We start from the raw sequence: 17916 nt of genomic DNA on the forward strand, positions 1-17916 counted from the left end.
CTGTGATTCTGACAGATGCATAGGTTAGTTGCATCTATAAAAATACACATTAAAATGCATATAAACAAATATATGTTTATATAAATACATCCATTCCCCCCATCTCCTCACATTCAGGAAAAATTCAGTTCATGTTCCTGGACTGTGAGGTGATGAGATCTGATCAGGATCTGCCCCCTCCCCCTGTCCTGGATGAGGACAAAACCAATGCTCAGACCTTCTTGAACAGTATTTAACAGTATCCAAACTTTATTATTCTGCTCATCTCCTCCAGGCAAGCAACAATACAGGGAAGGGGTTGGACAGGATTGTTCAGGGAGGCAGGGATGGCTTTGATGGCTGCTGGTACCCAAACACAGCTTTCCCTGGCTTTGCTCTGCCCTGGGCACAGCAGCAGCTTCCTGGCATGAGTGGGGAGCCAGCCATGGTGACAGTCCAAGGAATGGGGACTGGGACCTCTCCTCCTGAAGGATGGAACCTGCTAACAGTACCAGGGTGCCCCTAGAGCAAGAACTACTTTGTTACAGCAACCTGGTGAGAATCCTTCTAATGTCATAAGCAAAATCTGGATGTATTTCCCAACCTTGCCATTTCTGTGTTTTACTCCTTACCTTTGCTGACATATCTGTTGGGGCAGCAAAGATCTATCACTGCAGTTGCCTGCTTAAAATACTGAGCTGATGTGTTTCCTTGTGAGTATTCTCTCCTGCTGCATGCCAATCCCTGCATTTCACCTCCCTGCTTTCCCAAGCCTCCAGCACCAGCTGCAGGAGCTTGTGAGGCTGTAAAGGAAGAGGCACAGGGAAAACTCAACACACAAGTTTCATGCTTGCAGTTTGCACGCCAGCTCTGCTGTGCTCATGATGGAATTGTTTGCATTTCCTCCAGCAGGAAAGAATGAAGAGCGGGTAAAACCCCAACAGTCAATGCCCAAGTGTCACACACACACTTGCTCTGCATGAAACCACACAAACATTTATTTCTCTGGTTTATAAAAGCCTGCCTGGGCTCCATCAGCTCCCCTGTGTGTTCCCAATGCTGGAGGGTGCCCTGGGAGCTCTGGCACATGGACTGAAGCTGCTCTCCCCTGCAGGCTCTCAGAGCCATCCTGCTCCTTACAGAAAAGGCAATTGCAGCATCACACCCTTCCAAATCAACAAAGCCAAGTGTGCACAAGTGGGGGAAATGAGTTGTGGTTCCAGCTGCTTCATTCCCCTTCAGTGCAGGAATCTGGAGAACACAATCAGGTGCCTAAATTTACTTTCATCAGATCAAACAGCATCTGATGCTCTCTCACCACACCCAGATTGGAAAGCCAAAGGCAGATTTCTTTAAAAAAAATCTCCCTTTCATTAATTTTTTGACAGAAATATATAATATATATAATATATATATATAATTTTACTAATACTAAACATGTACTTAAGTTACATATTAGCCTGTATTTCTTTTAACTACTTCACACAATGAGTAGAAACAACAAAGAAAAAAATACTGTAGCCCAAACAGGGCCTGAAATGAACAATGTAAAAAATCCAAACTGTGACAAAAACATACTTACATTAAATAGCATTGAGAATTTCAACACCAGAAGTAGAATCTCATTCTGCACTTCTACCCTGGCAAGCTCTAAGCCTCAGCTGAGTGACTTACAAAAAGCTCATATTGTTTCTGCTCATCAAAAGCAACAGTTTTGTGATTTGGTTCACAGGAGACCATTTATTGCCAACTCAAAGTGTTCCAAAAACACGCCACCTTTTCTGCTTGGGTTGTTTGGGTTTGGTTTTTTCTTTCCTTCCCCCCTCCAGATTAGGCAAGAGTTTAAAAAAAAAGTGTAATTACAATTCCAATAGTGATTTCTTTTAACTTCTCAAGCATATCTCATCAACAGGATATACAGTACAGTTCAGAAGAGTAAACATTGGTAAAAGGAAGCAGACAACTTTTTCAACCAACAGACACAATTTCTTGCCGTATTTATGCTGAACTCTCCTTTGAATATGAACAGGTTATGAAGTTAGTTTTCTTCTTCAGTACAACATGGACACAGGGCTGGTACAATCCGGGCTGTTTGGCTGCTGTGAAGTTCAGGACAGGGGTGGAGCTGCGCCGTGGTCCTGCCATCCGTCCCCCTTCATCATCTCGCGTAGCGCTTAATGTAATCTTCAACTTTACTGCGGAAATCCTCCTGGGGGGAAGCACAGCCACGGTTACCTGGGCTCAGCAGGGATGGAATGGGCTGCAATTCACATGGCAACTGCTGCTGGAGCCCCACACTGCAGGGTCAAACTCCAGCAAGGGACAGCTCTCCCTGACAGCCCTGAATCCTTACAAAGAGGAGTCTGTGCTCCAGGGGGAATGAAGTGGGAAAAGTCTGAGGTACACACACACTGCCTGCTATCCCATAACCTCTGCATCCAGGGAAACCACACAGTTCTGGCAGTGTGTGCTTATAAAGCACAGAGATGCTGAGCAAGGTCAGTTCTGCCAGGATGCCAGGCACACACCACATTCCTGGAATGTTATCCCAAGCCTGAATCTTACAGTTTGGTATTAAAGTGTTCCACCCAAACATAGCAAGGGGCCTGTGCTCCAGAGTGCATTCTGCTGCATTTCCAGCTCCCATTTTTGTGTGCTGCTGGAATATAAAGCAGGAAAGCCTGGGAAATTTATGTACTCACATCTGTTAAAAAAGAAAACAACTAAAAAAAACCAATGCAAGCAGTAGATGAGGTTTTGAACACTGTCCTGGTACTCTGGAGCTGCGTGGAGAGCAGAAACACTGAAATCCTCTGCCAAGGCTCTGCTTTTACTAGGAAGGGCACAAAATCCCACTGCCACGACCTGTGGGATCACAAGGTGCTGCTTCCAACAATGTCACTTGTCAGCTCCAGGTCTGCCAATAACACATCCCAAGAGTTTTGGCACAGACCACTCAGAGCTGGACATCACACCTCACCAGGAAGGAGCACCAATATGACCTTTCTGCCTCAGTCAGGCTTGAACACATCAGTATTTCCCTGCCTCCAACACCACACTTCAAACACTTCAGATCAGCTCCCCCTTATGTGGTTTGGTTTTCTGCTGCTAAGTTCTTCCACCAGTGAAAGGATAAAGGGCATCCCATGGTTAAAATGCAAAAGAAGACCTGTGATCCACCAGAAACTGTGATTTCACTTTTCAACTGATCATCACAGATGTCCGTAACTATGTGCAAAGTGCTTGGAATCCCAACCAAGTTTAAAACACAGTTTGAGGCCAGAAATATCCTATTACAACTATGGTTGCAGAAATCCCACTCCTCCTTAGAAACAGGCTGCCTACTCTTTGGGGTGAAGGCAGTAATGTGAGCAGTGACTTTCTCACTCTGCTGCAAGCACACCCAGTTCCACGCTCATCCAACTCTCCACTGTGTTAAAAAACTAACACTGTAAAGCTAAAGCCATCTTCAGCTGAAATAAAATTTCCAAACCCAGGCAAATTCAATCCATAGGTGCAGGTTATGAGAGCTGTGGTGGGAAGTGAATTCACTGAGGCTTTCTTGCACATTGTTTCCCACTCCTGTGTTTCTCCAAAGGATGGAGCTGAGCACAAGGACCTTCTCTGTGTGTACAATATCCAAGAGCAGGGCAGTGCACACAGCTCAGAGTACCCTTGGCTTTTCCCTCTGTCCCTTTATGAGTTATTTATGACAGTGAGTGAAGAGAAGCAAGACCTCAGCAATGAAGAAGGTGGCTCAGAAAGCCAGGCTGTCACTCAGGGCCTGCTGGGTTGGCAGGGATGCACTCCCAGGGTGTGAACAGGAGGGGCTCAGCCCAGAGCTGCAATATTCCATCCTCACCTGCCATATGGCTCAGCACTTCCTCATTAACAGGGGGCACTTCTCTCTGGGCACAGCTCCTTGTGTGCAACACTGAATAATCAGAAGCAAAAAGATTCAGCAGAGTAGGATGTACCCTGCATTATAAAGAGGCACAGGCAAAATCCTGCTAGAAATGAGAAGGGAGCACATCCCTTCAAGGACATAACATATCCCACAGAAAGCATCCTCTGTATTTAAACAAAGATGCTTTGTTTGTACAAAGAGTTAATAAACTTTTACATGAATAAACATATATAAACAATACACAGGGCAGTGATTTTAAATGGATAGAGAGCAGGGTTAGATGGGATATTGGGAAGAAATTCTCCCCTGTAAGGGTGGGCAGGCCCTGGCACAGGGTGCCCAGAGAAGCTGTGGCTGCCCCTGGATCCCTGGAAGTGTCCAGGGCCAGGCTGGATGGGTTTTGGAGCAATCTGGGACAGTGGAAGGTGTCCCTTCTTGTAGCAGGGCATGAACTGGGATGAGCTTTAGGGTCCCTTCCAACCCAAACCACTCTGGGGTTCTGTGATTATATTTAAGAACACTTGGGAGAGGATCTACAGACCTCAACCCCAGAGGAGAATTGCATTTTACCCTTTCTAAAAGCATGCAGAAACACACTCAAGAACTAGGCACTGTTTCAAAAACTGATGTTTGACTTGATTTGGCAGCTCTGGGAAAAGACACTTTATTTTTTCAATTGTTTATACTGCACCAAGTTATGCTTATTAACTGCTTGTCTTTTATTAAGCTTTTAATTTGTAACCCAAAGAAGATCTGCTCAGTTATCCAAAGCAAACACAATACTTTGGTGACAGCTACCAGAGAAGTCTGGAAAACTTCTGATGGAAACTTTCCCTCAGGGATCTTTTTTATTCATTTAAAACAAATTATGTATAAGGATTACCCAAAAGTTAAATTAAAAAAAACACCACAAAACAAAACACACCCTGCACTATTTGGCCAGTCCCTGGAGGAAAATGTGCAGTTTGACACATCTGTCCCTTCATTGTGACTACACCACAAAGACACAGTGACAAACTTTCTGATCCACCTTCACATTCTTTAGATCCACAATCCTATCAAATTCAAATGGAGACAGAAAAAGATCACAGATAATTGCTCCTGCCTTTCCCTCTTCTGTGCTAATAATCATAATAGCAGTAAATATTTTTAAAATATTTATTACCAAGGTTAAAGTCCAAACAACTTCTGCTAGGTCCAAACAACCTGATTTGTGGTTCTAAAGTGATGAGGAAAGGGGACTTCTGAACACCAGTGAAATGGCATTCATTACTCAGCTCAGCCAAGGCTTTAGGATATAATAACCAGGCAGATCTACCCATTAGCCCTGTGAATTATATTGAAATCCACCCTTTCTTTCTTTTCCCCCTTGCAGAAAATAATAAGTATTCCCCACCCACCAACCCCCACACATTCCCTCCCATTTAAAAGAACTGAATGAAATCTTTGAGTAATACAGAAATCTCAAGTATGAGGTTTTTTTTTACAATTCTTGTTCCTGCCTTGCTCTAATTTCCCTCTCATTGTTTTATTTAGCTCAGTCTCCACATGATGTGAAGGGTTTTCCAAGCTCTATAATTAAATTCTAGTTCTCTGAAGAAAGAGGAGAGTGGGGGGTGAAAAACCTATACAAAGGTATCTCCCACGATCTCTCTGATTAGCAAGGTGCAGTCAAAGCCACATCAATTTTCATGGCCTGGGATCCCAACTTCAGATTTTAAAATTCTCCTAGACACCAAGCAACTGTGATTTTGCAAAATGATGAGGAAATGCTTTAGCAGATTTCTTAGTAGCCAAGTCCTGAGGGGGAAGAAAAATGAGAAATTTTTACAGCAGGGAAAAAAAAAAGACCAAAGCCAGGACACACCACTGCAGCTAATTGGAAAAGAGTAGCATTGTGAAGAAGAAAAGAAACACTGAGGTCTGGATTTTTTTTTTAAATATCTTCACACAGAGGTAGGTTACAGAATTGCTGTGAGAAGCTCTGACCTGCCTGCCAGGACAGAGAGAAGTTGAAGACACCTTGCAGAGACACAGCAGTTCATTAACACACTGAACACATTTGCACATTTGTTTGGGATTTTACATCTTAAGCAGGAACCATTTCCCCTCACACTTCACAAATTTTCTGTCTGCCACTGGAGAAAGATAAAGGGAGAGAAGGACTCTCTGAAGTTCCTAGGAGAGGAAGAGGCTGTGGATTAGATAAATACACCTAAATCCTGTTAGTGCAAAGGCAAGAGAATTGAGCCAGAAGAGGAGAATTGTGTCCTGGCTCAAATGCAATGTGAGTCCAAATCCCCCATGGGGCTGGATGGGGATGGAGGCCTGCAGAGTCCTCTGGTACAAAACCTTGGGATCTGTCCAGACTGCCACCGATCTACTATTGCCATATAGGATTTCACTGCGCTGCAGAAAACACAGAAAACCTCCTGGGGGTTAAGGCAGGGAGCAGAGACTGCTGGGTCCCTCAGTGCCCCAGGTCAGGAGTCTCCTCTGCTCCTCCAAGGCTGGCCCAGGCAGGGATCACCCTGCCGGCTGTGGGAAAGGGTTACACAAAAGCCCTTCAAGAAAACTTATTGAATTATCCCAGTTACTCTGAGGCTGACTGTCTCTGAGCTGCAAACACACTCCCACCATGAGAATGCCACTCATTCCCCAGAGAGGTTGTGTCCTTGGGATCCAGGACCTTGATGAGTGACTCAGAGGCACAGAGGAAATGGGAGCAGCCTGGGTCTGGCCAGAGGATTTTGCAAGTCATGCTCTACTCAAGGCAAATGCTGTTCAAACTAACCTGACTGGGCAGGTGAGGCAGTGGGGAATGCACATCCAGGAGCTCAGAGTCCCTGCTGGCACTGAATAACCCTGCCACGTGTTCCCTTTCAAAAGCCATGGATGTTTCTAAAGGATGCAAAGCAAATCTTTCCTTTTAAGCCACTTAGTTGCATCTACAACACAAACTTTAAAACATCTGCATTTCTTCCACATTACCTCAGCAAATCAAACCATCTGCAAAAGCTTAATCAACTTTGCTGAACCTGAGAGAGGCTCCATCCATAATCAAAGTGTGATGGAAGATGGGGAATGGTTTCTATAAATACTTGCAGCATTAGAAAAGTAATGTTTTTCCTATTTACATCTGCTAGCTCAATTAGCAGCTGTGCTGTTGCTTATTTGCACATGCCACTTAATGCACTTTGTGCTTGCTGGGAAAAGCTTTCAAAGGCTGTGTAACAAAGACACAGAACATAAAATGGGGAGGCTGTCCAAGAAAAACCCCAGTGCAGCTCTGTAAATGCAGAAATGCTGCAGGAAAACAAAGATGTATTCTACCATGGCTGCCACAGTTTCAGTGGGAACAACAAACACCAAACAGGGTGGCTGGGGGAGCAGAGGAAGTGAAGGATTTACTGCAATAAATATGGAGATAAATAAATGCTGTGACTCACAAGGAGAATGATTATGAAAAGATGTTTTTGGACTGGGATGGAACTGTTGTTCTTAATAAGCCATTAAGCTGTAATCAGAGAGTAATAAAAACCCCCACAACAAAAATTAAATAGCTTCCAAAAAACCACATCAAGCTTGAAAGCCTTTTGGGGCTACATTCCTTTCCAGTGTGGTAAAAGCTTGGAAAGCTGAGGTTAGCCAAAGGTGAAGATCTGCTTCAGTTTTTCAGATACACCTTGTGGGTGCATTTAATTAAAACAATTCTTCAGTGTTCTGTAACCCCTCTAGAAGAAATCAGGGAAGAGATACTGGATTCAGTAGCCAGGAATAAATGTGATTTTCTTATTTCACCTGAAGAAGGTTAAAAGCACCACCACACTTTGATCACTGCAGTTTTGTACTGTTATAAATAAAAAGCAGTGCTCTCACCAATGTTTGGAAATAGCTACTTTTCATCAGAAGAGAGATTTCAGGACTGTCAAGGGCTGGTGCAGGACTATCCGTTTAAACCAGGGGATGGGGTTAAGTGGAAAACTTCATACCAGACCAAGGACAGAGACAGATCCCAGCCTGGAGGAAATGCAACAAGCACAGCAAGGATGAGACCACGCTAATTTAAGCACCAACATTGACTCAAATATTCTACAATGCAAACAACATTAAAAAAGAGGAGCAAACTAAAAAACAGTGAGAGCCAGTTCTGTTGATGTCCTTGTCTTGACCAGTACTGAACAGCCCTTCACTCTCTAGCCCTCCCTAAGCTAAGAGCCATCAACAGAGTTTTTGACAGTCAGACACCCAACAGTGGGAAATGAAAACACATCCCATATTCTTGGACCCAGACCAGAAATCCAAAGCCTGAGAAGTTCCTGGTTTTAAAATAGTATTTTTTTACTGTTTCTATGGGTATGGAACTAGTTGTATCAACTCAAACTGTTTCATCACGATAAACTAAGGAACTTCCCTTTTTTCACTGCAATTTCTCACTATGAAAGACTGTGACCTCACAAACTTCACGTAAGATTAATTCCAAAATCATGTGGAGGAGTTGAAAATGAGAAATCCAGTTTGCAGATGAACTGAAAACAACTAAACATGGTAAGAGGTAATCCAAGAAGATGTTATGAAAAGCAGAGCAGAATGCATGCAAGCAGAACAGCTAGTGTGACAAAGTACACAAGTTTATAATGAATTTTACAATGTCACTCCGTGTATGCCTTGATAATTAATAATTCACAAGGAAGAAGCAGAAGCTTCAAAGCCTTGACCTCAATTACTTCTTCAGCAATTTTAGCAGCATATATTGCTCCAATGTTGGGAGTAAGAGCCAGCAGCACTGAAAATGAAAAAAATCAGAGTTGCACAAAATCCCCTAAAAATTCATATATGCAGCAGTGTGCCCACTAATTACTTCTAATGTGGCTAAATAGGGAAGAGGAAAAAAGACAACTGCAAGTAAAAATATGCAGATCTTGTGATCAGCAGGAAGCAATGGAACAGCCTGTGGTGTTTGAATAGCTTGTGGGGTGTCCTCTTCACCAAAATAAAGCCTCGCTTAAGAGTGCAAGAGTCTGGAGCACCTACAGCCAGGCAATGTCCAGCACAGGCAAGAAGGGGCTTTACAAGACACATTTAACAAACAGAAACAGCAAAATCTGGCTGCTCACAGAGCTGCAGACTCTCATCACTACTCCCCACACTTTTCCTCACCTCAGCCTGACCAGCAGCTGAGGGCAGGACAAAGCCTGGGGTCTGCTCCAAGCTGGATGTGCCACCTGGAGCTCTCCTGGAGGCTCCCTCCCACCCAGCCTCCCTCTGCTGCTGCTGCCAGTTCTGGTGACAGCTACAGCAAGTGGATGTAAAGGCTCTGCTGCTCTGTCAAATCTGATGGAAATCCATGTGTGTGTTTAAAAGCTCTAAGGATTGAGGGGGCGGCTGGGATGAGGGGACACATGGATGGATGGCATCACTGCATAAGCCTTATTCCTCTGCCAAAAACAAGCACTCAAAAGCAAAGCAATTGCTAAAGGTTCACTTCAGTGAAGCTCAGGACAAACTGATTCAGGTTAAAGGGGAGTGGGGGGAATGAACCTCTGAAAGGCTGAGCTCAGTGGGCCAAGATCAGTGGCAAAGAGCCACCACCATCCCCAGCGATCCCTGCTAACCTCAGGGACCATAAAATCCCTCCTGGAAATGTCTCAAGGATGAAGTATTGGAAAACCTTCAGCTACACAGCAAACACCCTCTCTCATGTGATTCAGAGTCATTTCACTTGGTTACACTGGCCATGAGCAAGACAGAACAAAGAAATGTTTCTATCACATCCTTTAACTCATATTACATTAAAAAGCAAGATTATTTTCATGCATCCTGGCAGCAGCCTTGCCAAGTTTTCCAGAGGCTCCTCACTTTCATCATTATCCATAATTTTCTATTTCTTCAAATTATTCTGCTGCTGTTACAAGACTATCAGACTGACAGACTCCAACTTTCATCAGAGAACTGAAAGGACAGAAAACAGAAATGCTTTAAAAGCAACAGTGGCGCTGGGTTGACACATCTCTCCACACCACAGTGACGCACCAAACACAAGAACATTTTGTTAAAAGGAGAGTTTCTAGTTTTGGGGTATGGAGGAGGAAAATATCAGGCTTGTCAACTCAGTATTTCCTTCACCCTCAGTTCCACAGTTCTTCTGTTCTACACCCAGTTGCTATCATCTTTTATTTCAGTATGTTCAAGGCCAGACTGTTTAGTTTATAATATATGGAGGGATTCCCCTCCTTCCCATATCCAATTACATTTCTACAGTCTAAGAAACTTCAATCAAAAACCTACTTTAAACCTGAAGTGCCCTGCAGTTCTGAATCTTTCCCCACTCACAATAATTGACATTAATCACATTAAATTAATTGCTTCTAAGGATAAGGCAAAAGCTTTCTTTTCCTTTTCACCCATTTTGGCAGCTACCTGTGCTATAATGCCTTGCTCAGGATATTACCCCCTCCTGATGACAGCCTTTGCCTCTAGTTTTAAGAAGATGGCCACAGACTTTAATCACACATGAGAGAAAATTTCCTTTCAGCCCAGGAATTATGACTGGGATTGCCAGTGGAATACAACAAATATATCATGGATGAGTGGCCACTCATGAACAGCACAAGGAGAATGGTTACAAAAACCCTGGTGGAGCCTCTTTTTGTCAGGGTCAGGCAGTGCCAGAGGCTTCCTAGGACAGGGTGGCTTATTCTGTCAGCAACTCAGACCTTGGTCTTGCACTGAGCTCCTTGCCCAACATTCTTTATTCTCTTTATCACAAGTCAGGAGGGTTGAAGTTCCCAAGATGTAACAGGAAAGCCCTCGATGAGAGTCTCAGCTGTGACTGCAGCACAGGTTACCCTCAGTTCTGACAACAAAAAGGATTTATTTTGCAGGCAGATTAAAAAAATAAAAAGTAGAATGCCAAGATTTAAAAACTGGTTTTGCTTCTTCCCTTGTGCATTTTAGCTCATTTGGGGAATTGGAACCTTTGGCACCTACAAGTACAAAGGGTAGCACAGCAGAGAAAAGTGGTCTGCATTTACTCCTTCAGAAGTGATCCTGTCAGAGCAGAGATAAAACAGGTGAGAGAAGCTGGCTCTGCAAGAACATTACAGCAAGACTGAGACATGCAAGGAAAGGACAAGGAACAGAATGCAATTTAAATGTCAGGCTGTTAATCCAGGACTAAGATGATCCAAATGAATGCCTCCCACTGGTCCATTGTCCTACCCAGGGTGAATCATTTCCCTCTCCACAGCACTCCAATTCTCATCAGCAGAGTACCAAGCACCACAACAGCTCTCCATCATTTAAATTGAGTTTGGTTGGCCTGCAGTGCAATTTGTGGACATGAGATCCCATTCTGTTCACACAAAAATAAGTGTCAAGCCTATAAAATTCTAGAGTAAGCCAACATTAACCACTTAATGATACTGAAAATAAAACAGGCATCTTTTTTTTTTTAAACCTGTTTATAAAAGATATCCAAAGAAATCACTTACAGTTCCTACATAACACTATAATGAAAATCAAGACAAGGTGAAAAGCTCAGCTTGCCTGCAGTCAATAAAGAAAAAAACCCCAAATTTGCAGTGGTAAAACATCAATTTTCATACCTGATTAAGAAAGTAAGAACCTTAAACCAAAGGACCCTCTTTTTTGCCACCTGTTAAACCTTCCAGTGTTATCTACCTATTTAGTTTCAAAAGTTTCAATTCACTCTCTGAATTTTCAGAGAATATGAAAACCAGAATATTCCAAATTTGCCCAGACCTGATTTACTCTCTCCCCTATGAAATGAAATCCCCATTTGTTTCTTCAGAGGGATTTCAGCCCAGGGGTTCATATGCTCAGAGCTACTGAAGAATCCCAAGCAGCTGTTGTTTCCTGCACCAAGCACTGAAGGGCTGGCAAGTTAAAAGGGCTGGTTTTGAGTTGAGGGTTATGTTAATACCCCAGCAGGGTTAGATGGAGCAGGAATGTAAGAAACCCAGCTCCCTGAGCTCACATTTCACTGCTGGGGAGCACACACCCCAACAGCACCATCAGAACTTGTTTCTGTTGATGCAGCCAAATAAAACACAGTGAAAGCATTACCCAATCCTCCAGGATAAAATCTCTGTAATCCAAGCACACAGAGTGTCTGACCATGAGCTGACATAGTGGAGAGCTCTACCTGAGCAGGAGGAGTCATGATAACCACCTGATGATATCCCAGATGAGGAAACCCAGGGGCATGCTTGAATAAAGGGCTCTGCATAGACAGGGCTGTTAAACTGTTCCTGAATTTTTTTTTTCCCCAGCGCAAAATCTGCCAAAATTAATGTGGCTGCCCCTGGATCCCTGGAAGTGTCCAAGGTCAGGCTGGACAGGGCTTGGAGCAACCTGGGATAGAGGAAGGTGTCCCTGCCCATGGCAGGGGTGGGACTGGATTGTCTCCTTCCAAACCACAGCACTTTGGGATCCCATGGAAAGTAACCTGGAGGTTACATGGTAAATGTTTTACTACTGAAACAAATAAATTTCAGGACAGCAGGGAAAAAGTATTCTGGCATGGCAGTTTTTGTTACTGAATTATTCACAGCCCTGACAAGGCAGGCAGGACATGATGACAAGCTGAAGTTTGCAGATAAGTTCCTTTCAAGTCTGCCAACAGAGGGCTGGAGTCCATGGAAAAGCCCCAATCCCTGATAACACCTCAGCTGGCAGCTGTGACCAATCCCCTTTTCTCCAGTCACTTTGTCAAAATGAATGCAGGCCTAGCCCAAGCAATACTTGAAGTCAACCACAGCATGGTGCCAGAAAAAAACTGCAGAAAATTCTGTTCACTCTTTCCCACTCCTTTATGCCATGTTCAAGAGATCAAACTTTTAATATTTTGGGTTTTTAACCCCTTAAAAATAATTCAGCTCAAAATGTTCATGCCTTATGAGCACCTTGCACATCCAACCCCAACTCCTCCAGCATCAGCTCAAACACAATAATAATAGTAATAAAATACTTTTAAAGACTACATTAAATTCAATTAAATATTTTTGAAATATTTTTTCTGTTCTAAAGCATATTTCCCAGCTGCCTTGAGTCATCACTAAACTTTTGACATTTGAGCTTAAAAAATGCTAACAGTAATTATCAGAACTCCTCATATATCACTGTCACTGTTTGAATACATAACTTTATAAGGGTATGTTTGGAAAAATTTCCAGCTGGCTGTGATGGGAAACCATTTGCAAGGGTGAAAAGCCTGACAAAGAGAATTGTGCTAAAAATAATGTGTGAATGTATTAAATGAGCATTATTCCTCAAATATTCCTTAGGGAGGGCAGTAGAGAATGCAGTTTGCCATTAAAAACCATTGGAGTGCATTCTCTGGCTCTAATCCAATAAAGAAATATTCAGCTAGAAACATGATATAAACTTGGGACATGGAAAGCTGCTATTTCTCTTCTGACCCACCCATGTGCTCTGGAATACTTTGCAAAAGAAAAGCATTTTAAGTGTTCTGTTTCTTCAAGGACCACCACCCATCATAGAACCCAGAATATCCACAATTATCTGGAAAATCAAATGCTTGTTTAGAGCTATTTCTAATGCTTTTTACCACAAATAACAGCTCTGAAATGCAGAATGACAGGATGCAGCATCCACAGACCATGATGTTTTATTTATTATACTTTATATTCTCTAAGTGTTTTGTATGAAAATGCTTTTTAGAAAATTTGGACAATTTTGGTGACTGCTATCAAAACAAGCTGTTTTGCACCCAAATTGGCCAACTATCACTACAGATCAGTGGATAATATTTTTAATTCCCAGACAGATTTAAGCCTCAAGGAATTAAGTCAAAAATAAACTGAAAAAATAGCAAAATCTAAGCAGTTTGGAGGTAAGGAAGTAGCAAGGAAAAGACCTGGTATCTTCTGAACAGGAACAATCCCTGCAGGAGCTAAATATTCAAATATGCTTTTGACATTAAAATGACAAAGACAGAGCAGGTACAACAGAGAAACAAGGAAGCTACTCTAAGATCACTTAAATGAATTACTTTAAACCAGAAGATCTGAGGAAGAAATACAGAAATGAAGATTTTTTTTCTCCAAACTTCCACACTGAATTACATTTTGTGTTAGTTTGCCTGCAGAGGATCCAACACACCCATGGCACACAGGCATTTATAGCATGTTTTTCCTTCAGATGTATCAAAGAACATTTCAAACAGACTGATTAAGAAATTACATGAAGAGAAGAAAACTAATTCCAACATAAACAATGATGAGATAAAGCAGAAAGCATTATTTAGTGGTTTTTTTTCAGTTGTACAGAAATACAGAATTTGAAGGAAGGCTTAAATCTAAATTATGCCCTTATTACATATAAGCATAGAAATAAAAAACCCTGAGAGGAAAGTCCAGCTGGCCATGACATTATTTCAGAAGAGTCTTTAGAAGGATCAGAGATCAGGGAACTCTGGGACTCTTTAGCTGTCTAAAAGCACCAGCAGTGCAAGAACAAAATTCTGCCAAACTGCAGCAGAGATAAAAGATTCCAGATCTGCCAGTTCCTGTATTTAGCACCCTGAGGAATAATTCAGAGAAGAAAGCACCAGGCTCTCAGATTGGTGTTGGATAAAACTTGAGGTGAGACACAAGCACAGGAATCCCTTTCCACTTTGAGATATGCTTCCCAGGCCAGACCTAAGTGTCTGATAAAAAAACCAAACAAACAACAAGGAGGAAATCACTCTTGGTGAAACAAGCTTTACAGTCCCAGCCTGGCTGCTGGTGGCTCCAGAACTGAGGAGACTGTGCTGGGCAATGAAAGTTCTGGATGCAAATGGAAAATCTGGGGGGAATTCAACTCAGTGTGTTTCCAAAGGAATGCCTCAAGCTCCTCTACAGAAAATGTGTATTTGTTTTTTACTTCCATTATTTGCTGCCAACCTTCTCCTTCCATGGCTCACCTGTTCTCAGGAGGTGTCTGCCCAGGCCCTGACACTTTGTCAGGTGCTGCTGGTTCTGGTGAGCTGCCCAGGGATGTCATAGAATTCCACTGGTTTGGGTTGGAAATTCATCCCATCCCACCCCCTGCCATGGGCAGAGACACCTTCCACTATCCCAGGTTGCTCCAAGCCCCATCCAACCTTGGACAATGGGGTACCAACAGCTGCTCTGGGCAATGCTTGAGAAATTAAAATTCTTCTATACAAATTCTGAACTGCTTGCTGTTTACTCTTTATGAAAGGTCGTAAAAACTCTTCAGTGAAATCTGCTCCTAATTACCAATGGAATTTCTAATGGAATTAGATTGGTGCTCTCCCTAGGGAAGCCAAGGTGACAGTCCTCAAGGAACTTTAGGAAAACATTCATCCCCCAGGACTCATTAGAACAACCTTTAAAGACCACAAGCAGCTCAGAGGAGGGACTGGGTTTTTAAAGCCAAGCTTCCTAAGGAACTGAGGCTGTGTAGGACAATTATAATCCTAAGAGGAAATCTTAAGAAGCAGCTTTGAATTCTGAACTTCATAAATCCAACTCCACAGAAACAATCCTCAAATAAAAACCTTATTTTCTTTATCACCCAGAGAAACCTTTAATTAAAATTTAAAAATAAAATAAAAAAAAAGAACTGCAGAAGTCAATCCAGAGCCAAACTCCTCCACACAAACCTATGCAAAATAATTGAGCACTAAATGCTGCTTTCCAAAGAGGATGCAAATAAAATCAGGGCTCACTGAATTAAGTAAAAATCGTGTTTGAAGTGGATCCTTGGCAAACACACACCTATTCCCATTAGAATTCTCAGCTCTGGCACTTCAGAGCTGCAAATAAATATGATAGGCTGGATCTCCATAAGGAGGAAGAATTCCCTGGCAAGTGCAGTCTGCCTTAGTCTTTCACAAGGACACAGCACAGAGCTCTGAGTGCTGACAGATGGGTTTCACTAAGATGGAAAGACTGTGCAGGAAAACAACCTAGGGAGATGTAACTCAGCTTCTACTACTGAAACAGCTCCACATCACACACATGAAGTAAATGAGTGTTTGTTAATCTGCACGATGACAAAAGTTTGCTTGAATTGCACGAAATAGAAGATAAATATAATTCAAATAGGACACAGCATTAGGCTTTGTGACACAGCAGGAAGAGGTGATAAAGAAATCTAAGCAATACCTGGAAAAGCATTTCTACTTTAAGCCACATGAAGTGTGCAATGAATCTGCTGTGTGCTGTACAAATGGCTCTGAAATGTTTTTTGGCAGAATTGAACACCACTAGGAAATGTAAAGGCAATGTCCTGAGGCAGTTCTCAAACCAGCCATGACAGGTGGACATACAGAAAGTATTTCCTGGATTTCAGCTCACACATCACAGCCACAGCACCTCTGCATGAGGAACACACAAGTCCTGAAGCACTAAGCTCACTTAGTTTTCCACTGCCAAGCTCTCTGTTGTTTCAGTGTTCAGCTACCTGGCTGCCACAGAGCAGATCAGGACAGCTCTATGTGTTTGCTGTATAAAAACCAGCAAATTCTACAATTTTTAGCTCACATCATGTTTAAGTGAGTAGTCATTAAAACTTAAACACTTGCTCACTGCTTCAGAATCTGTGGAATTGAGCTGATTGACAATTAATGGTTCTGGCTATCCAGAACCACTGACAGACTGACTTCTGTGCTAAATGCAGAGTGCTCCAAGCTCATTAATCAGTAAGAGCTTCTTTAAATTCAGCAAGAAAATTCTTATCAGCAAACTGCTGAGATTGCATCAGTGGGAGAAGACAATACTGGGCAACTCCTTGCTTAGTCTACATGAGGCATCAAATCATCTTTTTATTCTGATTTATTGAGCTCTACACCAAGAGAGGATGCTTGCTTATCTTCCAGTGACTGGGACCCAACTGCAGAGCAATGTGGGCACCAGGGATGTCCAACATTTGGGAAGATAGATGTTGATCACTCTGCCCAAATTTGTTGTACAGCCTGCCAGAAAACTACTGGCACCTGTCAAGGTGTGTGGGAGAACTGTAGAATGAGTAAAGTTGCATAAACAAACGTATTTATATTTAAAAATAATTTGTAAAAGTGACTTCATGCTCACTGGCTGAAGGAAGCTGCAAAGGAACAAGTTCAGTTACTGATAGCTCCTTGCTGGAGCTAAAGAAGTCCTGGAGGGCTGGAAGGAAGCTGCACTAACACACATCTAAGGTAAGACAGGTTAATAAAGCAACCAATTTATAGAGCCTGAGCTCTGAATTTTGTATCATTTCACATCTTAGAATAAGGCTGCTTTGCCAGAAACTACAGCTATGTGCTCAGTTATACACCAAAGATTTAATGCAAAAATGGAGAGGTGCCTTACAGAGGAAGGAGCATAACTGCTCCTTCCAGCCTGATCTAACACAAACACTCCCAGCACAGAATCAGCAATAAGGATTTGCTGATGTGAATCTGCAAGCAGGAGTCATTTGTGGTGACCTGAAGCAGACCAAACCCCAGCCTCAGCTCTCAATAACCACAGGCAAGGCTGGGATTAGCTGTTACCCTCTGAGGCAGCCAGGCTGAGCCTGGAATGGCAGCAGAGGAATGCCAGCATTTCACATCTGAAGGGACAGCAGTGAAATTCTGAGTCATGTCCCTGGGAGAACCACAGAGACAGCCTGAGGTGCAGTGGTGTGGCTGTTCCTCACCACACTGTGCCAGGATCTGCACACAGATGTGTGTGTACAGAACTGTTTGTGTACAGAGGGATTTGCACATCTGTTCATATAGATACATATATTACACTACTTGTATAAATAAATCTCAGAGGAAAGAAAACTAATTAGTATTCCCACATTAATCCTGTTGGGCACTGCAAGTATTTCTGAAGAGCCAGGATGGGACCACAGCAGCCTGACTCCACAACAAAGTGTTTGTGTAAAATATGACATCTCTGCCAGGGGGAAGTAAAAAACAACAACTCAGGCTGCACAGCTTTTTTTCTCCCCTGCATTATTTATTCTCTCCACAAAGGCATCATTGAGATTTTCAGATGTCACCA

General features: G+C 42.7%; 1 protein-coding gene across 1 annotated transcript in view; it reads right to left on the reverse strand.

Annotated features, from left to right (window-relative positions):
• Positions 1 to 226: 226 nt before the first annotated feature.
• The window catches only part of UBE2F (ubiquitin conjugating enzyme E2 F (putative)), a 52934-nt gene continuing 35244 nt past the window's right edge, over positions 227 to 17916 (reverse strand). Inside the window, exon 10 of the mRNA XM_033064033.2 lies at positions 227 to 2188. Within this exon, the coding sequence (XP_032919924.1) occupies positions 2138 to 2188 (51 nt within the window). The 3' untranslated portion in view covers positions 227 to 2137. The remainder of the gene's footprint in view (positions 2189 to 17916) is intronic.

The sequence above is a fragment of the Catharus ustulatus genome, chromosome 7 (genome assembly GCF_009819885.2).
Source record: "Catharus ustulatus isolate bCatUst1 chromosome 7, bCatUst1.pri.v2, whole genome shotgun sequence".
NCBI lineage: Eukaryota > Metazoa > Chordata > Aves > Passeriformes > Turdidae > Catharus > Catharus ustulatus.